The sequence below is a fragment of the Elaeis guineensis genome, chromosome 14, assembly GCF_000442705.2.
Source record: "Elaeis guineensis isolate ETL-2024a chromosome 14, EG11, whole genome shotgun sequence".
NCBI classification, from domain to species: domain Eukaryota; kingdom Viridiplantae; phylum Streptophyta; class Magnoliopsida; order Arecales; family Arecaceae; genus Elaeis; species Elaeis guineensis.
In genome coordinates, this window is record NC_026006.2 from 54435121 (window position 1) to 54457756 (window position 22636).

General features: G+C 37.5%; 1 protein-coding gene across 1 annotated transcript; it reads left to right on the forward strand.

Moving 5' to 3' along the window:
• Positions 1 to 1171: 1171 nt before the first annotated feature.
• Positions 1172 to 21330, forward strand: LOC105057634 (flowering time control protein FY). The gene is made up of 18 exons (XM_010940296.2): positions 1172 to 1432; positions 3997 to 4088; positions 8119 to 8187; positions 9500 to 9604; positions 11046 to 11141; positions 11231 to 11313; positions 11431 to 11502; positions 11585 to 11682; positions 14916 to 14975; positions 15074 to 15134; positions 15214 to 15301; positions 16561 to 16624; positions 17267 to 17345; positions 17642 to 17731; positions 18795 to 18871; positions 19061 to 19602; positions 20619 to 20867; positions 21020 to 21330. The coding sequence occupies exons 1-18, from the start codon at positions 1312 to 1314 to the stop codon at positions 21122 to 21124; spliced, it is 2151 nt and encodes a 716-aa protein (XP_010938598.1). The 5' UTR covers positions 1172 to 1311; the 3' UTR covers positions 21125 to 21330.
• Positions 21331 to 22636: the final 1306 nt, after the last annotated feature.

Here is a 22636-nt window from a genome sequence, read left to right on the forward strand (position 1 = left end):
ATGATAATTTAATGTGAGATTTATTTTTTCATAACAGAATAATCTCAACCAAATGGACCCTTAAGATCTTTAGCATCTCCTCTTTTTAGAAAATAACCTTTGACTATTTAGATATTTAATAAACCTGCTTTCAATGGCTTTGTCTCTTCTTGACATTTATTGTTCAAATAAAAAAAAAAAATCTTAAATCCACATGAATGCTCAAAAAAAAAAAAAAAACGCAACCCTCTAACTCTTCATTAGAGTTTATCAAATTTTCTCCCGTCAACACTAAAACTAATTATGTACATCACATATTATCATCTTCAATCAGTTTTTATGTAATGACTATAGTCACATAGTCCTTTTCATGATATTATTTTCATCTTAATTTTTTTGTAAAAACTCTTTATTAAATAAATTTGAGAAGACATCACAATAAATTCAATGATTACTTATGCGGTTTTAATTTCTGTCAAGTATAGACTACCACCATTCGAAAATTTATCAAATACCAATCCTTCATAGTATTTGTTCTATCTTCTCTCTCCAGAAATAAATATAGGATCCATCAAGTTTTTTACCATCTTTCTCTTCCTTTTTAATATCAAACATGATAATCTAATGTGAAATTTATTTTTTTATACCAAAATAATTCCGACGAAATGGATCCTTAAGATCTTTAGCATCTCCTCCTTTTAGAAAACAACCTTGATTATATAGATATTTAATAAACCTATTTTCAACGACTCTGGCTCTTCCTAACATTTATTGTTCAAATAAAAAAAAATCTTCAATCAACATGAATGTTCAAAAAAAAAAAAAAAAAACAGAATCCTATAACTCTTTAGTGTGAGATCTCCTTCATTAGAGTTTATCAAGTTTTCTCCCATAAACACTAAAACTTATTATGTACATCATATATTTTAAATATATTCTTTGATACAGAATTTAAAATTATATCTTATTTTTATTGTTGTATTAAATTTATCTCTTTTGCATTGATGGGGTATTTTGTTTATAATTAATTAAAACTATTAAATGAAGGACTTGGAAAATCTCTAGATCTCAGTGGATCCGCTCGGGTTTGGCTCAGAACCGAATGAACTGGCTCAACCCGGCCTAATTGCAAGACGAACTTGATGCTTATTAAAATATTAGATCGGCTCGCTTGATCTTTGTCGACCCCTCAGTAACGGGACTCTCTCCTCCAAGCCCCTGGTATCACGTGCTTCTCTCCTGCTTACCTTCTTCCGGCGGAGCAGACCCCACGCTGCCGTAGTTATCTTTAGGGTTTAGGTTTAGGGTTTGGAGGCCGCTCCCGGCCAAGCAATGATGTACGGGGAGCAGCAGCCGGGCGGGGATTTCCCCAGAGGGCCGCCCATGCGCCAGCCCTCGGCGTCTTCCACTAATCTCGCTCCCGAGTACCCCCACCCTCCGCCTCCCTACGAAGGTACGATCCAGAGGAAGGATTTTTTTTTTAAAAATAGTTTTTTCCTTTACGTTTTGTTCCTGCTTTGCTTATACGCTTTTTTTGTTGTTTAGTTTCGTTTGTAGATGTGGTTTTTATCTACTGAACTCTGAAATGCTTCTTTGTTATTATTTGCATGTTTTACAAGTCCTTTGATGTGGATTTTGGGTGGTTTTGGTTTTTTGAAAATAGAAAGCAAAAAATTGATGTAAGGATGAGGTGAGTTGATGTTCTGAATTGTGCGGCACTTGTTGCACCAGAAGGAAAGTTTGTAGATTGAGCGTTGTAGCGTATGGATGTGGACGGTTTAGGTAGATCATGGACTTCAATTTGAGATCTTAAGAGTTGGTCTCAATAAAGGCTTAGTTGTTCCGGTTTATTCTTGGTCTAGGAGTTTATACTTTGATACTCAAAAGCTTGCTATCCAACTTCATTGAGGTAAATACACATGATAAAAAATACCCTTGTTGCAAAACAATCTAATCCACTAGTATTTTCAGCTTATTGGAAGGCCTCTGTTTGGAATTGCATGAGGAATTTCTATGCAAGTACTCCATGTGCTGTTTGGGAAATATCATGGCCTATTAACATTATCCCTGAGCATGACTTAACAACTAATGCATGACACACAGAAAGCTAAAAGCAATTGGATTGTTAGTATTGAAGTGCACTCTACCTATATGCTCCAAAATGCACCAATACTAATGCTGCATGAGATCATGTACATTGTTTATCATTCATCTTCTGTTTGGTACGAAGGATGGATGGAGAAGGAAGGATGGATGAGGGAGATGATAGATGGATCTTCCATCTATCCTTTTATATATTCAGTGAAACATAGAAGAATGGATAGAAATGATTCTCTCTTCTGTTTGATATAGGAGGAATGAAAGAGAGGATAGATGATATTTATATAATATTTTTACTAGACTATTCTTGGATAAAATTATTATTATTATCAATTTATAACACTTATTTATCCTAAAGAAGTAAACAATATATAAACTTATAGTCATTATAATATATAATTATATAAATATTTAATTTAATTTAATTTAACAAATATTTTTATAAATTAATTATATATATAACTAATTAATTTAAAATTTAATTTAAATAGTTAATTAATATTATACACATAGTTAATTAAAAATAGTAAATAAAAATAGAGAAATAGAAGATAATTCTAATAATTTAATTATAATTATCAAAATTATATATTGTAATTAAAAAAATTAGTAATAAAATTTAATAGTATATGATTAATAGTATATATAAAAAGATATATAAATAATATGAATAAAAAAATAAAAAAATATTATAACTTTGTCAAAAAAATTAATGAGGGATAATTTTATCAATGCAAAAATCCATCTATTAATGCTCTATCTATCCTTCCTCGCATCCTCCCAAATTGGGAGAATGCAAATTGATGGGTCAGGATGGATGGACAACTCCTTTTTCATCCATCCTCCCTATAAATTTTTCAACCAAACGGTGGATGAAGGCCGTACGTCCTTCCAATCTCATCCATCCATCTTCTCATGATCTCAACCAAACGCATGGTCAATGGCACATAGAATAGTATGATGTTGGATACAGATTGATAATTTAACATTTATTTTCTTGGGTTTCTATTACAGAGTCCAAATTGTCTTTTCTTCGTAGGCTACTTTTTTTGCCTGCTTTCCCTAGGTTAAACCCCTCGATAGATGTCTACTATAATAGGAAAGGCCTCTCATGGCATCTGTAGCCCGTGGGCACCAGTCTCTGTACTCTTTCTATCATGCCTGGGTAGCATACATCATCTGACCCCTAAAAGAAACCCAACTGGTGCTCCTCTATAGACACTTGCTTTATCAACAAAAACACCCTTGGGTTCAGTACTTGTTCTCCTTAGGGTAAAGAAGCATGACATGTTACCAAGTTTTTGATAATTAGAACGTTACTCTATTGCAAATTGGACAGCATCACCCATTGACAAGAGACTAACCATGGAATCTGGCAATTCATAAGGCAGGAAATTCTGTTCATTTGCAAGAACAAGGGCTAGAGGATGAAAAATGAGCAATGGGATATTGATGTAAATTATTTCCACAATGTTAATGGTTTCACCTAATTACCGAACATAAAGTCTTCATTCACTTTTTTGTTACTTTTGTCATTCAAATGCATGCATTTTAATCACCATGAATACCTAGACATTGGAATTGGTTATAAGCAAAATAGGCTAGTGTATAACTTCCTCGGGTGTCCTGGGAGTGCTCTTATCTTCAATGACTATTCAGTTAGTTATCATCAACTAGTTTTCTTGTATTGTTTTTCTGTTCCAGATAAATTCAATTTTTCACTGTGAGCTAAACTTCCCGCTTCAATGCAGTTTTTTTTTTTTGTATCGGTAAATCTTTATTTCTACAGGGGTGAGGATGCCAATTGTAAATTTCATTGCTGTTGCGATGTTTGTATATTGCTAGCTCAGTTTTCGCTAAATTAGGATTTTTCTTTTTCTTGCTATTATACGGTGTGCTCTGTGTTTATATTTGCAGCCCATGGAGACAGTTTTGCTGCTAAAAGAATGCGAAAGCTTGTTCAACGGCGAGCAGTGGACTACACCAGCACAGTTGTTCGATATATGCAGGTAATATCTTCTAATTGTTTTTTCTAACTTCTAAAGTTATGTTACAAATTTTGATTATCAACTCTTAGAATTTGATGGTTTGCATATGTTGCTCACATTCTCTATCATGTATCGCTTCATATACTTATATACTTTTATCTTATGGATTTCTTACATTCTTCAAGGAATTGACGGATTCATTATTTGCCAAAGGAAGTTAAATTCATCAACTTTTATTGAGGAGCCAATTGTTTTTGTTTCAGGCTTTAGGGATTGCTGCTGTTAAATCATGATGGAAACTTTCCCATCTTAATTTAGTGGATTTTCATGATGATGTGAATCTTTCTTGACTTAACGTGGCCTTATTTGAGTGAGAAACTTTAAGCTTGCTCCTCAAAAATTGGATTTTCTATTATTTAAAAGGTTCATTGAGTAATGCTATAAAGATTTGTTTGTGTATTTCATATTACGATAAATATTATGACTAGAATGGGCATTGTACATGGGATTTTAGTCCATTGTTGGGTATGCAGTTTTCTGCAGTGGTAAAGCGTATCCAAATGTCAACATGTCTGGTGCTGTGAAAATCATGAAAGTTGAAGGGTCTATGCAACACTTCACAAGCCTCCCACCTACTGAATTTGGTTGGTAGGTTAGGGTTTATGACATATAAAATGATTCCACTTTAAAGGAGTGGAGAAGGGAAAGAGGGCATGGGGGTGTGGATGAATTCTGTTTTGTCTATACTGATTTGTGCTGGTTTTAGATTTCCCAGATAACTGATTTTTGGCGGTTTCCCCATGGACCTATCATATTGGCTGAACTGGCCTTTGATCCAACACGTTAAACCAAATATATGCTGATACAGTTCACTCCAAGCTAGTCTAGGCTGCCAGTGATCTTTAAGGCTAAATACTCAGTGGCACCTTAGTTTTCGAGCATTTTTATCAATGGTAGAATGGTGCTTTGTTCATTTTTCTCCTTTTCCAATTCTGACATCAAAAGAAGAATAAAACAACTTGGAATTGAGGTTCATTTACAAGATTTTATGCTTTTTCTTTACTCCTACAATTAAATCACTAATTATGAACATACAAATGTAACAATTGAAAAGTCATATGTTGCCAAGTCATGGACAAAAGTATAAGTTCACATATTTTCTAATTATTATTTTTTTATAAAAATTAGTTTTGAATTACATAATTGCTTGAAGACATGTTCATCATGTGCTGCTCAGTATAATACTCATCGGAACCAATCTAGTGTTGTGTACTAGTGGGAATTGGTATGATATGATTAGTGTTCATGAAACATATGGTGATCAAAATTCTTGTTTAAACTCCTTGGTGGGAAACATGATGCGTTGCTTGATTTTGGGGCCATCTCATGTCATGCTGTTTATATTTTTTGTCCATGCAGCAACGAGGGTGGACTCCTATAATTTTAAACCCGGATTATCTATAACACCATAATTTTAAACTCGGATTTGTAACACTTTTGTGTTAGCCACCCATCAATTCTAATTCCGGATAATGGAGGAGTTGGACAGACAAGGATCCCCAATTTAAGACAAAAAGAAGAGGGCAGAACAGGATACCATTATGTGCATCAAGGTGAGCTCCTGATTGAGCTGTGAAATATGTGCTTTATCAAAAGCTTTCTTCCTCTTCCTGAGCCTTCTTGGGGAGTCAGTGCTTCCTATAGTGGGACATGTTTTTCAGTCATTTTGTTGTTGGTGTTCACTATAGTTTTTGTTCCTTTTTCACAAGTTTCCAAGTCTCTTTTGATTTTGTCAACTATCAAACTTTACATCGCATGTGATTAATTCATCAGAGATCTGCAGTTCACTCCTTGTATTTCAAACTTGATAAAGAACTCTGCCTCATAGCCTATATACCCATTTGATCAAGGAAGGCAGTACCGGAACCAGCATCCGTGTTTGTTGGCTGGTGGGATAGTATGGTGTGCCTCGATGCCATGCCATCTCGGTGTGAACTGAAAGGAAAATCGGAAGGAAGGGGGAGAGGGAGAAGGAGAGAGAGGAAGAGAGAGAGAGGGAGGAAGGGAGAGGGGGAGAGAGAGAGAGGGAGAGGGTGGCAGTCAGAACAGGAGTGAGGGAGGGGAGAGAGAGCGCATTTGAAAAAACAAAACAGGGGCTTCCGTCCCTTTTTATATATTTTTTAAGTGAAGTCGGAATTAGGGGCCACTGGCCACTTCACTTAAAAAATTTAAAAAAATAATAAAAAGGAGTGGAAGCCCCCGTTTTATTTTGATATAGGGGCTCCACCCTTGTTTTGATGCATGGAGGAGAGGCCGAGAGAGGGCTTTGAAAGCCCTCTTTTCCCCCTCCATTGTCCTGTTCTGGCCACTGCTCTCTCCCTATCTCTGCCTCCCTTGCTCTCCACAAACCCCCCCGCCCCCCCCCCTCCCCCGGGTCTCTCTCCCTTTCCGCCAGTTGCTCGATCCAGAGGCCACAACCATCATGGTCTGCTGTTGGTATGGTTTGGTAGCCCCAAACTGAGTGGTTTGGGATTGTTCAGCCGATGTTGCTCTTGACTGTGTAGCGGATGTCTCTCAAGAATCCGAGTAGCTTACCAGCCTTATAATGCCACCCATACAGGGGTGATATATAAAGGCATTCTGATGATATCCACATTTGCAGATGCAATGGGGTATCTCAGATTATATAGATGTTGTTCAAGAATGTTTTAATTAATATAAATACTAGATTGAATTTGATGAAGCTCTTCCCATAGGTTCTCTCCCTATCCCTAATTAATGATGCCTCTGTTTTTGGATTTGAACTGTTTTACAGGGTGAGCAAGTTCAATAATCAGCAAATAAACATCTGTATTGCACAGTTTGTTGGATGACCAAGGGATAAAGATGATGTTATTATCATTTAGTCTTTCATCTTCCTCTAATAATTTTCCTAGAGCAACTTCCTTGATGAGGGCTAGCTTTCTTTACTACTTCTGCTTCTGTGACCTGTTGGCAAAATCAACAAGAAGAGTATTTCAAATTTTCACCCATATATGTGGTTGATATCTTCTTGCTAAGCACCTTCTATCTGATCCTTGTTGATTTTGAGTTGCTGTCAAGATGTCAGTGTTTGTTTTTTCATGTCTCTTTTCTCAGCCATATTCTGGTCTTGTCAAGCATCAACTCTTACTTCAAGTATAATTTTAAGAGAGGGTGCTTAGAATGATTTAATGGAGTTTCAACTTGTTTTCTCATGTCTTTTTTCTCAGCCACATTCTGGTCTTGTCAAGCATCAACTCTTACTTATAGTATAATTTAAGAGAGGGTGCTCAGAATGATTTAATAGAGTTTCAACTTGTTGCTGCTTCCCTTATGTTAGCAATGAATGGGGAACTTCAACTCTTTAAACCACCTTTTTTTCTTGTATTTTTTTAACCAAATGTATTGTACGGTAGTTAATTCATTGTTCTGGAAAACCTGTGGTTCAATGGCTGCCTATTTAAACTGCTGTTTAAATTTGATCATACTTGATAACTTAATTTTAAGATAGTGGAAACTAGGGTTTTGGAAAGAGGAAATATAGTTATTAAATAATTAGAACAGAACATTTGAAAAACCTGTAGAAAACTGTGTAATTTTTTGGTTCTTCATCTTAAGTTTTTTTAACCAACTCTCCAATCCTTTTATGATGCTAGAGTGACAAGGGCCTGTTTATGTGGTACTAGGTTGAACAATTGTCCATTGTGCATTGAAAACATAAATGGAAGCAATATAATAATATGAGTAGTTGCCAAACTTGACCTGTTCCCATGCAAAACTGATTTCATGCTTGTTGCCATTGTCCACTATGTTTAGAAAGCTGAAGCATTGACCTTTTTCAGGGTCTATTTTCTTGGTAGCTCTTATAACCAAATAGTGAATTAGCTTTGATAATTTTTGGAGGATGTCAGCATGATCCATTGAATGCTTTTTATTAGGCCTTCTAATTTGGTCTCAATTATTACTTTTCCTGGAGTTATTATTACCAGAGCAACTTACTTATTTCATGGGTCATGTAAATGATATGCAGGTTCGTATGTGGCAGCGGGATGTAAGGGACAGAACTGTGTTGCAACCAACTCCAGCTGCAGTCCTGGATGTCAGTAATTTAATTTTCCTATAATTGCTGAGTATATGCGTAAATAGTTTGATGTCATTTCTTCAATGCATCAATCTTGCTTTTGTAGTCTAATCATCATGTTTGAGGTCTAGTTTGGGGTATTGTTCTTACTAGTCATTGTGATTTTTTCTCCTTAGATCTTTCTCTTATTTCATGTGGGAATTACGTGTCTTCTAACACAAGTTCCATGATGGCTTGCTTGGTGGAGTTCAATTTTGACTATATTATTTGAATTGGGATGTGACATGGTGAATTCTATTTTAGTGTAAAGTGGACCTTCAATGTGTGCACAATCTGCTTAATTTTAAGCTGTAACATATCCTGAAAGATGCAACAAATAATAACATGTTGCATACAAATTCCATGGATGCAAGAATTGGATTTAGATACATGTCCAATTATTTGATTTGACATGAGAAAAAAAGGCGATACAAGAATGCATAGAATAATAACTAACTGAAATATGTTTACTTACATATTGCTTAAAAGAAAACATTAAAATATGCTGCTTGTTGAGGTCTTCTAATATGCTTGTTTCTCATCCAAACTTTTCAATTAGCTTAAGAATTTCAGAAAAAAAGACATTTTGAAATTATTTTTTACACCTACATTTTAAACTAATCTCTATGGTGGAATTTTATTAAGAAATCCGCTTATTTTTTGGTTTTGCTTGGTTTTGCAGAATGATATTTCCCCTGGATCTAAGTGTGAGATAGGTCACAGCCTAAATAAGTGGATCATATATTCAAATTGTGTCTCAAATGTTCAATAAATTGTATCACCCATTTCATTCTCTGGCTTGGAGTGAAATCATCCAGGGACTCTTAAATGTGGATCACTCTGTCAAAAACTCAAAATAAAAAAAAATCCGAACTTTTCTTGTAAAATCAATAATTAAGTGGATTTTTTAATGCAAAACTCTCATATCTATAAAGGACAAATCTAAACCATTATCACGGTAGGTGAACTCATTATTGGAGAGTCCACTTGCTTACCAATTTTTAGAAGCTGCAGTTAGAAAAATGATAAATATCCAAGTGTCTGATGTGTTTCCAATTCGGACATGTATTATACATTAATTCTAGGATTTGGACATGGATGTGCAGCTAACATATTTCAACTACTGATCATAATATGATGTTTGAATGCAAGAAAAAACTTGGAGGCAGCAAGAAATGAGTAGATCACACTACCAGAAGGCTCTGGTCACAAATATTAGTTGTGAAGACTTATTGCTATGTTGATTGTTTTTAGGATTTATTTACTTTGCTGAAGTTTTTTATGAGTGCAGATGTTACCAACAGTTGCATATGCTGATAATCCATCAACAAGCTTTGCTGCAAAATTTGTTCATGCCTCTACGAACAAAAACAGATGTTCAATTAATCGCGTGTTGGTAAGTTTGATTAATTTTATCCATTTTCTTCATTATGATTGCTAACTACATGCACACGTTTCTTTCCACCTCTTATGCCTTTCCCCTTTTTATTTTATGCTTGTACTTATGAGTAGACTTCTTAGTGCATGCAATTTATGTTTCTGGGAAAGATGTTTTGGTCTCTTTTTATCTTTGTAGGAAACAGTTAACCATCCAGCTGCTTGTGTTTGCATTTTTTTAATGATTTTTGCTGTCATTATGCAGTATGAATTCGATGAATTAAGCTTTCTGAATGAAACTGTAACTAAAATTAAACTTTCTAGGTGAAATTGTAACTAAAACTTTAGACTTACTAGAATGCGTTCATATGTGACAAGCTTGGTTCACCAAAAGGAGCTCTTTTTTATTACTTTTTTTAAATTTTTTTAAAAATACAATTAAACTTTAAATTTGCTTGTTTGTGTGAGGAAAAAGAAATTGGGCTCAGCTCGGTAGAAAGCTCACTCAAGCTTGGGTCATATGGCAACCAAGGAAAGCTTGAAGGCATCCTGAGCCCAGCTTGAAGACAGCCTGTAAAACTCACTCGAGCTTAATTGTGCCTTTTGTATAAAGAGTGAAGCCTCAACAGCCTACTACTTGAATTGGATTGGCTAGTTTGCACCTTGTATGAGAAGGAACATAATGCTTTTTTTTTTAAAGATCTATATTGCAGAAGCAGTAGTAAATAAGTAACTGTAAAACATCCAGGATGCATATGTAGATGGCAAATTCCTTCAGATCATAGAAGTTTTAGTGGATTGGACCATATGAATTAGGATGGATAAATCACAATTCTGTTTCTAGGTGGATAAATTCTTATTTTCTAATAGGTGTTAATGTTTACATTGTTAAAGAAGTTAAAATATTTGGAATTAATTAGATTCTGTAAGTTTTAGTGTAACATTGAATTTCAATTACCTTTATTTTCTATTTGTGGTCAATGTGTCAAATATTGGTACTGGATCTCATACTGATTTTTTGCCCGAACAGTATGGTTCTAGGTACCAAATATGGTACAGGACTTCATACCATACCAACAGACTGTGTACTGGTTCAGGAATCTGCAGGAATGGTACGGTTCTGCTTGTATTGTTCCGTTCTGGCAGTATTTGAAACCTTGCTTGTGGTAGCTATTCCCTTGCAGTCTCTAGAGTTATGGATTCCTTTGATAAGTGGCTGAGCCTGTTGCATCCTTTACATATTAAGGAGTTGACTTTAGGTTTTGTAAAATTCTGTACATAAACACTAACATGAATGTGCTTGTATCAGCATGGTAATCCTGAATCATTTGTTTAAAATGCCAATCTATATGTCTTCCATTTTAGACTTTGCTTTCAGATGTGAAGGGCTGTCTCTTTGCTTTCTTTGTGTAAAATAAATAAGATTTTTTATCTAACAACCTTTTTTTTTGGGGATAAAGTGGACCCCTACAGGGCGGCGTCTTATAACTGGGTCACAAAGTGGTGAATTTACTCTTTGGAATGGACAGTCTTTTAACTTTGAAATGATTCTTCAGGTATTTAAGGGCATTTGCTTTTTCCCTTGAAAGCTATCCATGGCTCATGTGTAAGCTTGACTCACTTTGTAGTCCCATTTATGCTTCAGGCTCATGATAATGCTATTAGGTCCATGGTTTGGAGTCACAACGAGAATTGGATGGTCAGTGGTGATGATGGGGGTTCAATTAAGTAAGTTCCCTGTATGATAGATCTGACTGCTGTTACTTTACCATTGCTCAGTATATTCGTGAGGCCTTTTTTATTTCTCATGCATCTGATATCTTTTGCTTGCCAACTATTGTTTAGGTATTGGCAAAATAACATGAACAATGTCAAGGCAAATAAATCTGCTCATAAAGAATCAGTCCGGGACTTAAGGTGCATATTTGTTGGCTGTTATATTTTTGGCTGTTCTGTACAAAGAGGATCAAGTCATGTGAAGCTAACACTTGTTCAACAGTTTTTCTAGAACAGATTTAAAATTCTGTTCCTGCTCTGATGACACTACTGTAAAGGTCTGGGATTTTGCAAGGTGCCAAGAGGAGAGATCCTTAACTGGTAATGTTGCAAATTTATTCTGTATGCAACATTGAGTTAAAGTTGTTGCTTGACTGACTATTAATATGGCGGCTTCTTTCGATGTTGGCTTTTGTTGAGACTGCATATAATCAATAAAGACATTTTGCATACTGGCTTTTGTTAGTCCATGCATGCATGCATCTTTCTCCATTAGATGATACAGAAAAATGCTGACTTCAACAAGAGAAACATATCCTACCATTGTTATAAAGGCTGATTTAGTAGATCTAGTTTTAGCTTTTATCAGCATTTATGGGACGGTCATGAAAATACTGAGAAACTAGTTCAGTTGAAGGCTTGAACTTTCTCAGATCTGTGTGCTTGCTTACCTCCCCTAAATGAAAGAAAGTTTTATTTTATTTTTGTGATGCAACTATGATCTTTACTTTCTTTCCTTCCGTCACAATATGTAAGTAGGAAACCAAGACTTTCTACTGCAATGCATTCACAAAGGGGCATATATGGCTGTTAAGTTGTATTGGCATCACTAATCTTGCAAAGTTAAGACAAGAATGGTGGAAACACACACACACTAGGATGGAAATGTGCCCGAGCTGATCCGAGGGTTGTTGGGTTGGGCCAACTTCAAATTGGGCTTTGGGCATGGATTGGGAGGTCCCAAGCTTAAATTGTGGAGCCAAATTAAGATTCAACATAGTCCAAGCCCAACGTGGCCCTATCCCAATCCTAACCCACTACCCCCCATCCCCATGCTTCCATCTTTACCTCGCCCCTCCCCCTTATGCATTGCCATCTCCACCTCTCTTCCTGACGCTTTCTCTCTCACCTCCCTGCCTCTCTCTCTCTCTCTCCCCCCTCCCCTGCCCCCCAGCTTTACCCTCTCTTCTTGCCCTAGCCTTCCGCTTCCTAATGTTCATCCCCCTCCCACCACCCTTCTTCTCCACTCTGTCCCCACCATCACCATGTCCTATCATTCCCCTCCCTTTAGTACATCCCCACTCCCCGCCCTTCCTCTTCCCCTCCATCTCCTCTCTCTTTTGATGGTGGTGAAGGCCTTGGACATGGAGGTGGTGGACTACGAGCCGAAAGATGATAATTGCAGAGACAAGGATGGCAATATTGATGTTGATGCCTCCCTTCCCCACCCAAAGCTTCACTCTATCACCTGCCATGATCCATCTGTTCGGCCCACGATGACTTGGGCTATGGGCAAGGTTTGTTGAACCGGTACCGTCTACCGTATCGGCCGACGGTACGGTTCGGCATGATTTTGTACCGTGCCGAACCGATGAAGGAAACAGGAGTCGAATCAGGAGAAGAAAAAGAGAGAGAAATAGAGAGAGAGGAAGGAAGAAGGAAAAGGAGGGAGGGGAAGGAGGGGGCGGGGCCGTCGGACGGTGTCCGATTGGCTGTAGTGGCCGTCCGACGACGCAGTCCGTGCGAGCGGTGCCGCGGGCGTGAAACAGGGGCATCGGCCCCTGTTTCACGGGTTTTTTTAAAAAAACCAGTGAACAGGTGAAGTCGGCAATCACTTGCCGACTTCATTATTTTTTTTTTTTAAATCATGAAGTCTGCAACTGGGTTGCCGACTTCACGTCTTTAAATCCAAAAAAAAATAAAAAACCCCACGGGCCCTGTTTTGTTTCGAAGGAGGCGGACCGGCGGAGCCGCGGAGGCCCTCCTCCCACTCGACTGCCCTCAGGCCGGTCGGCGTGGGCTCACTGGCCACTGAAGGCCTCGCGATGGAGGCGGTGTCCGTCCGGTAGGTCGGCCCCCTCGGCGAGCGCTCTCTCTCTCTTTCTCGCTCTCTTGAAAGTCCTATCAGGTGATATGGGGCTCGAAAGCCCTCCGACGGCCGTAGTGGGCTATCGTTGGCCTCTGACGGCTCCCGCCTCCCTCCCTCTCCTCTCTCTCTCTTTCTCACCTTCTCTCTCTTTCCCTTCCGGTACCACCGGTGTATCGAATTTACCAACCGAACCGTACCGGTTTGCTGCCGGTCCGATATGATACGGAATGTACCGGCCAGTTCAGCATGGTACGAAAAACCCTGGCTGTAGGTTTTGAAAGGTGGCCGCCTGTCTAGATCAACAATCACCTCACCAGCCAAGAATTCGATTTGCTCAATTTTGATAGTGGCCTTGGATCCTAAGGATTTAGTCCTCTACCTCATTTGTTTTCTGCCCTTTGATTTTTAGGGTTTTATAAGCAGCATCTTGCTAAGGTCTCTTAATCTTTTTCATATGATTAGATACTTTAATCTTTCTTTCTGCATTTGGGTACCTTTAGATTAGAATGATTAGGGTTTAGGTTTTCTAAATCCCTCCTCTATCTCTCATTCTCCCCCTCCCAATTCTCTAGTCCTCCTCTCCCACTTACGCATCCCCCCCCCCAAAATTGTTCCTCTTACCTTTCATGTCCTCCATCCCCTCGGCCTCTTCCTCTGCCTCCATCCTCCACTACGTGGGGCTCAAACTCAGGTAGGGCCTATTTGCGCTTCAAGCCAGACTCGGGCTCATTTCTGGCTTGGGCATGAACCCACAAAAATTTTTTATGTGTACGCATGGTCTAAAGCCTGAAAGGTTTATATGGGTTGGGCCAAGTGGGCCTATTTGGGCTGGACTTGGGCTTGGTCAGGCTTCAACTTGATCCATACAAAAAGTTTTCGGGCATAGACGTGACGTGACTTAAAGCCCCAAAAAGTTTTTCTTGGCAGGCATAGGTTGCATGGGAACCCAACCCTGCTCGGTCCTGTTCCAACTGTAACATATACATACACTTGTATGTATCTTTCTCTGCTGATCAGATTTCCATATAACTTTTGGACATAGCTTATGAATTAGGTCTCAATTGGAGTTTTTGACAGAATTGTCTAGATACTGGTATCTAGAAATTTCTTTCCTACTCAAACCACAATTATTGTAGTTACATTTTCTGACTATCCTTAAATTGCAAAGAGGATCCTTTTTTCCTTCAAAATTTTTGTCTACTTCCTGACTTTGAGCTTCACAAGATAATTATATACTGTAGTTTCCATGTTTTGGCAATATCAGTTGTACATGGAGACTGGAGTACCTTTTTTTGTGTTTGTTGCTTACATTTTTCATTAAACTTCTCTTAATTTTATGGCCCCTTTTACTTTAAAGCCATTACGATGTTTTGTTCTTTTGCTGGTAAATGAGATGACTAATTATGTGATTGGAACTTGCATAAGTAACCTAAGATTCCTTTATATGTCCTTTGAACTCAGACAGGCCATGGTTGGGATGTCAAGAGTGTTGATTGGCACCCAACAAAATCTCTACTGGTTTCAGGTCTGTTATTATTATCTTTGTTCTGTTTGTAATGGTTTTCTCATGTTCCAAGATTTTCCACGTCATTTATTTTTCTTTGCTTGCATGTGCTACAACAGGTGGCAAAGACAATCTTGTGAAACTATGGGATTCAAAAACAGGAAGAGAACTCTGTTCATTGTTAGTACAGGTTCATTATTGTCGTGTTTTTTGCATGTGAAAAGCATGCGTTCTGGTTAATGATACATTTTATTTGCAGCCATGGTCACAAAAATACTGTACTTTGTGTCAAATGGAATCAAAATGGCAACTGGGTGCTGACTGCTTCTAAAGATCAGATAATTAAGGTGCATCTTTGTCACCTTCTTTTCAATTGGTTGATTCCGTCCGTGCAACATTCTAGGCCTTTCCTACAAAACATGGATGTCATGGACACATATATGAAGTATAGATTCAGTGTTTTTTAGAATATGCTGATAAAACATTTTTTTTAGAAGGTATAAATATAGTGGGGATACAACAATATTTAAAAGATATTTTACATAATAATTCTGTATATAGCAACATCGACTGTAATTTATTGACTGCTCTATAGTTGTGATTTATGATAACCACCCAGGAATCCTTTTTTTATTCATCAAAAAAGATGTTTTTGTCTGTATCAAAATATTCAAGACAAAAATAAATTGTTAAGCAGTTTAAGCTGCAAGAAGAATTAACACCAATGAATCAATGCAAACAGAAGCACATAGAAGGAAAAAACTATGCATAAATAAGTTCTGATGAGTTCACACATGTGTCTATATGTATGTAAATAAAATTGAATGAATTTTATGAGATAAAAGTGTTGGCATGTTCTTTAAGAGGGTGTGGCGGCAATGGTCTTGAAATGAAAATAATGAAAACTTGTTCTGGATCTATCGGAATCATTTTTCTACTAAGCGATCAATGTGGCAATGTATTCATGTGTCCCCTGGTTGCCTTGCAAATGGACTACGTGGCCTAAGTCTAAGCCTAAGCAACCAGAAAATAATGGTTATCCACGTAGAGGTTTTAAATCTCGTGGGATTGGCCTAAGCCTAAGCAGCCTGGGCAGATATGTGGGTCAGGTAGAAATTCAAGTTGGGTACTATGCTATACCCCATCTCATCTTCCTTCTCTCTCCTACCCTGCCTCTTCTTCTCCACCTTTTCCTTTGGCTTCTCCTTTTCCCACTCTGCTATAACCATCTATCTATGCCCTTCTCTTCCCCCTCTTCCACCTAAAAATACGAGTTGCCTAGGTGCTATGCAGTGGCAACTTGGCTGCTCACAGCCATATTTTAGAACCTTAATCAGTGAAGAAGAACATGATATGATTCTTATTCAACATGTTAAGATTGTAAATTAATTGGTTTAGTATTACATTCTTGATAGAAATTCCTATACCATGACCCTAATTGATTTTTTGTTTAGTTACGGTGTGTTTTGAAGCTCCTATATTATGTGTTTTTTGGGACATGGAATAAGTTTCAAGGAAAGCATATCTTGTACTGTCTCTTCTTTAGACTTTTTTTTGAAAAATTAATTACACTAATTAAGTATAAAATTTTGTTTATTGATTTCAGCTTTATGATATTAGATCCATGAAAGAGCTTGAATCATTTCGTGGACATAGCAAGGATGTGACTGGTTAGTGAATGGTTTACTTTTTTTCTCTAAATCTTTCTAGATATCTTTTTTGTTATTTTGTTATCATTTCATAGTTGCAGCTTGGATCGTGCATGGAGGGACACTGGCACAAAGTTGTTTGTAAAAATATAGTTTGATTTGGATTTGGAAATTTACATTATTGTTGGTGCAATATATATGACAGCTATACTGCAATACACCTTTCTTATTTTCTATGAACAAATAAGATATCATTTCTAATGACTTCTTCCCTTTATAAGTATATACAACATGCTAGAGTGCAAAATATAACCTTAAATTTAAGCTTGCTGGGACATGGAATGATATATTACTGGAAAGTAGTTTTGTGGAATTTGATTCAGGTGTAAAACCAATTTTTGCTGTGAATGTATTCATTTTTCTCATCCTCAAGGCTAAAGTTAGGTGCTGTCTCATTTTTTTGTCTGGTTTTAGTTTTTTAGTCATTACTGCATTTAAAGATAATGTATCTTAAGATGCATGAAATATATTTTTCACTATGAAACAGGAAGTAATGATACTATTTGATGCATGTAGGTGGTGAGGGTTGAAAAAGTATGTTATCTTAATTTATGTTGTTGCTGCGGTAGTTTACACTTACCATTTGGAATTCTATTTTGCTAGCTCTGGCATGGCATCCATTTCACGAAGAATACTTTGTCAGTGGGAGTTTTGATGGATCCATCTTTCATTGGCTTGTTGGGTAAACCTTCCTCAATGACATCATTCATTTTACTTGTTATGCATTTTGCCTAATCCACACGTATTCTAGCTTATATAACAAGTTATTATTGCACGATTCATTAGAGGCAAAAGCTCGTATAAAACATCCCATTATTCTTCAGTTCTAATTATTCACCTGCTCTTGATCTATGTTATCTATTGAATTCTTAACTAGCTGTTGTTATCTGTCCACTCTATATGGAAGATAGTTCTCTAATTCTGAAATTGTTGCATTGTGTTGTCTCTCTTGTTATTGCTATTGACTATTCTTTGTAGGCATGAAACTCCTCAGATTGAAATTCCTGGGGCACATGATAACAGTGTTTGGGATCTAGCTTGGCATCCCATTGGCTATTTACTTTGCAGGTATTCTCATTGATTTGATTGCTTTTGCTGCTGTTATTGGTTTCCTTCTGCATATCAATTTTTCATTTTATTTTTTGCATAGAGATGCCTGTTGATGTTGTTACTCCTTTTATAAATAACACATTTAATTTTTGTTACTTGTAGGTTTAACCATGTGACATTATCATGCATTTTTTGTATAGCTGATACTGATACCTTCCATCTCTTGTTTTTTTGGGCTGCTTAGTATTTTTTTCCTGGAGTTTTCACTTTGATTAGTAATTAATGCAGTATTGTTTCTTTTCCTGAGCAGTTATTGTATGTGAAATAAATGCCCATGAGATGTACCTCTTCTTGTTGCTGGTTCATTGTTTATGATATGGTATGTATGTAATTAAACAGTAGGGTCTGGGTGAACGTTCATATGCCATGTTGGGTGTGGCATATCTAGGAGAAATTATTGCATGCACCAGGTGCAAGCGAACCAGGGCAAATCCCGGAGAATACGCACGGTGGATAGCGCGCAATCGGGAATTGGTGAAATACAAGGGGTAGCGTGGCGTGTTATCCACCGTGGGGTTTGACGTGGTCCAATTGCACCTGGTGCATGCATTATGGAGGCCATATCTAGTCTATGCTGCACTAGATGTTTGACTCATTCATGCAAGCTTTTGCTAACTATATCTTCTTGCTTTTGTTTCTTTTTAGGTGCCTTCATTCACATTTAAGCTCATAAGTATTGTCAGTTTTACATACATACATACATACATACGTACACACACGCACATACATAAACTCTTTGCAAGATATCATCACTTACTGTCTCTCCTTTCCATTTAAGTGTCATTACTTTATCACTAAAATTTAATCTACTTGCAGAAAAATGCCTTTTCTGGTTACCAAAAAATTACTTTTGCTAAGTTTATGCAAACAATAATGTGGACACTATCTTGTACTAAACTGTTTTCTGGTATATCTTTGGTCTGATTTGTAATATATCTTTTTATAAACTTTTATTCACCATATAAATGTTTCTGTGTGCATTATGGTTAATCTGCTGCTGACTGTAAGTGTTTTGGTGCAGTGGTAGCAATGATCACACAACAAAGTTTTGGTGCAGAAACAGGCCTGGAGATACCAGTCGAGATAAATATACAATTGGTCAGAGTCAAGTCACTATTGTTTACATGCAGTCTATCATTCATTCTATTTTCAGTTTAGCTGTATCTAAAATACTAGTAGCTTTCTTTTAGAAATAGAGCAACCTCTTTGTATTTCTTGAACAGCTGTTTTTTTTTTATCTGAAGATCAGAAAAGTTACACTTGATTTTCTATGTTTGTTATTTCTAGGTCATGGTGATCAAAATGCTATCCTTGCTGGTCGTACAGCGAGCGGTTTTCCAGTTCCAGAGCCTCCACCGACTCCAGGACCATTTGCTGCTGGGTTGTCGCGAAATGAAGGAACTATTCCAGGTATTGGAGTTGCAATGCCACTATCTGTTCCATCTCTTGATGGGTCAGATCAGGGAGAGCAGAGGCAGCCTATTCCGGGTATTCTTCCTAGCGGCGCACCTCCTCTTCCACCAGGTCCCCATCCATCTCTTTTGGCTTCTGGGCAGCAGCAAGCATTTCAGCAAATTCCCCTGCAAGCCCCACCTCAACAGCAACAAATGCCATTTTCACAGCAAATGGTTTCACTGCCACTTCCTCCGCCGAACCTGCCTCAGCTACAGCCGCCATCACATTTGCCACTTCTTCAGCATCCTCATGGACCTCGCCCTCCACCTCTGCAGCTGCCACCTCTTGGATCCATCTCCTCGTCAATGCCTGGTTCCATGCCCCTGCCTTCGTCAATGGCTCCATCATTGCCCCTACCTTTGCCTAATCCAATGGTACTACTCTATCCTAGGCCCTAGTTAGATGATTATTTTAATTGGTAAACATCTCTAGTTATTTACAATCCTTTATTCCTTTGGTGTCGAAATTTAATTAAAATATCATATTGTGAACTTCAATGAATTTTGAGCTAGCATTTTATGAACCTTGCCTCCATTTTGCTGTTCCCTCCTTTTGGAACTGTTAAAGTTGTAAATTTCATTCATTTTACTTCATTTTACAAGATTTAAGGAAAGTTTGCAAGTTTTTAGTGGCATCAATTTGAAACAGCAAGGTTACAACGTAGTTCAAAATCTTTGCATATTTGTGGAAGCTTACAACCAAACCTGTGTGCAGTTCATAATTGTAAAACTTGAGCATGATCCCCCCCTCCCCCCCCCCCCAAAAAAAAAAAACTTTATTGAGTCTTAACTTATAACGTACAAGCAAGCTCAAAGAAGTAAAGAGGTCTTTTAGTTTGGCCAATGTACAGTAATCTGGCCATAACTTAGTCTTGACCAGAACTTTGAAAGTGACTGCAGTTTTGAATGGGTTCTGCATGAATCCAAAATATTTCAGTTTTGCTTTTGTTCTGATAAAACTCCAAACCATCGGTCTGCTCTCTTATTTGCTATGTCATATTTGTGCAAGATTTAGTGCCTGCTGACCTGTTCTTTTCGCCTTTGCTGCTGCATTATATTTTGCCCATGTATCCAATGGTCATGTGTAACTCCTTGGTGATTCAAGAATTCACATGTCTTTTAGATCATCTTATGCATTAGAATTCATCACCAATTTCCTACGTTTCCTGTAATCTGAAAGTTGAAAGCCAACTGTTTATGGGACATATATGCAAGTATGTGATTTATCAATGCAACGCTTGGCTGGTAGATGAATGGTATGTTGTGATAAGAGAGCTTATTGTGTGGTTTTGTGAAAATATTTGGGGAGTAAAACATCACTTAATTTCATGTCTCTTATCTTATAAACATTGTCTGTCCACATAAACTAATTACTCTCATTACTGTTGCAGGTGATGCAAGGTTCAGGAAATCAGATGCTCTCTCCAATGCCACAAGGAAGCATGATGGGCCTTAATCAGATGCACTCAGGGCCTGTTAACGCCAGCAATATTCCTCCCGTTGGGGGTTTTTCAAATGGGATAACAAATATTCAGGGTGCAACGAATGCAGCTGGACTACAAAATTTTCCAGTGGGTGGCATGTTTAACCGGCCACAAGGTGGGCAAATAGGACCAATTCCAGGATTAAATGCTTACCAGGTACAAAATGAATCATTTATTCCCTCTGAGTTGGTAAATGAAATTTGACAGGTTATTAGCTGATTCGACATTGCTTATGACCTATTCTGTGTCCCAACTATTTTGTGGGATGAATCCATTCTTAGCTAATGCTGTTGAGTTGGTAATTGCAGCCTGGAATGATGGATGTTCGGGTCCCTGGCATGGCTCTAGGAGGCAATATGGGGCTTCCCCCACCACCACCACCACCACTTCCTCATGGTTCAGCACCCCAATAGCTCCTCTGCGGATACTGTTTAGCTGTCAGCTAGGAGGGTAAAATGGATTCGTTAGGAACATCTTATGCATATAAGACTGGAATTCTTGATTGGGACTGTAGAGTTTGTTGCTGTAAAATTTTATTTTAAGTTAAAGATCTATAATATTATCAAAATTGTAGATCATCTCTTATAGCTAAAAGTTTGAAACATTTAATGTTGGTCCACCGATACAATCTTAAAGAGCTGACCATTCTTTTCACCCGGTGGGTTTGGTGTGTGTGGTATAGTTGAAGCAGCTGGAGTGTCACCTGTGTAAGAGGACTTATCTTCTCACTGCAGACAGTTTATGGTTTGATGGATATGTGGTGGAATCTGGGTTTGCATGGACCAATGATTGTTATATCTGGACCTACCGTGGCAATTTGATTGCCTATATTGTTTTTGCTAGATATTGTTTTCTACGGATGGTTCACAGTGGATGTAGATAAACCAGAAGGGGCTTCTGTTTCTTTGGGGTTTTGTATCTTGTTGTCTGAGTAAAAGGTCAAGGCTGTTGAAGGATCAACATAAGATGGTTATTCAGGATTCAGAGAACAATAGCCTCCTTCAACTTCTAAGCAACTTTGGAAAGATTATATCTTATGCATTGGGAATGGGACATCGAAACAGGCCCAGAAGTTGCAAATAAAGAGGGCAAAAGCCAGACAAATATAAATGATGGAAATGTATCTGAAACTAAATCCTATAATGATTCACGGATACCATGGACTGGAGTACAGACCAATTGAAGTATAGATTAACAGAAAATGGCTGGGATGGTGCTGATTGTTGGGGACAGAGCTGAGGTTTCGCCGCCAGCTATTTGGGACTTTCTAAAATGTTTGGAAATCAATCGATCTAGCCATATGAAAGTTTGTTAATAAGATCATTACCTTTTAAATCTCTCCTTTTTCTAAGGTGATAAACTACTCTGATCTTATATGCAAACCGGGCGGCATCAGGCATGTTGGATCGAGGATTGCAGTTTGTATTGTTTCTTAGGGACGGTAGCATAAAACTTGCTAAATGCCTTTTGCATACACAAACATGTACTTACCACATTGTCTGTGTTTGCAAGCATTTTTCTCCTATAGTCTATATAGAGGCAGGGAGAAAGATATGATTAATCTTTATATTTTAAGACAATCAAGGATGGTTGGAGTTATTTACATTACCATTTACATATTCTCACCCATTCTATATTGTCGATCTTTGTCAATGCTAGAGGAATAAAACATAAGTGTGAGGAAATAGCTCTATAAGAATTATTAGTGGTCATCTTGGTGAATCTTAACTTCACTACCTTCTGGGAAGATGCCACTCATACCGTGGTATATATTTGTTGCTGCAGAATTGCAAGAAATATTCAGAGGTTGGAATTTTGATCCTGATTTCTTTCATGTATGGCACTGAAAATCTAAGAATAGTTGATCTCTTTTTACCGAATAGAAAAATTTCAAAGCAGGAACAACCTTTAGCTGATACAAGGAT

What these genes read in the sequence shown, in the direction of transcription:
- LOC105057634 (XM_010940296.2), top strand. Translation starts at nt 1,312, where the DNA reads ATGATGTACGGGGAGCAGCAGCCGGGCGGGGATTTCCCCAGAGGGCCG. An exon ending in CAGTTGTTCGATATATGCAG is followed by an intron (nt 4,089 to 8,118) that starts GTAATATCTTCT and finishes AATGATATGCAG; the next exon opens with GTTCGTATGTGGCAGCGGGA. An exon ending in AAAATCTCTACTGGTTTCAG is followed by an intron (nt 14,976 to 15,073) that starts GTCTGTTATTAT and finishes GTGCTACAACAG; the next exon opens with GTGGCAAAGACAATCTTGTG.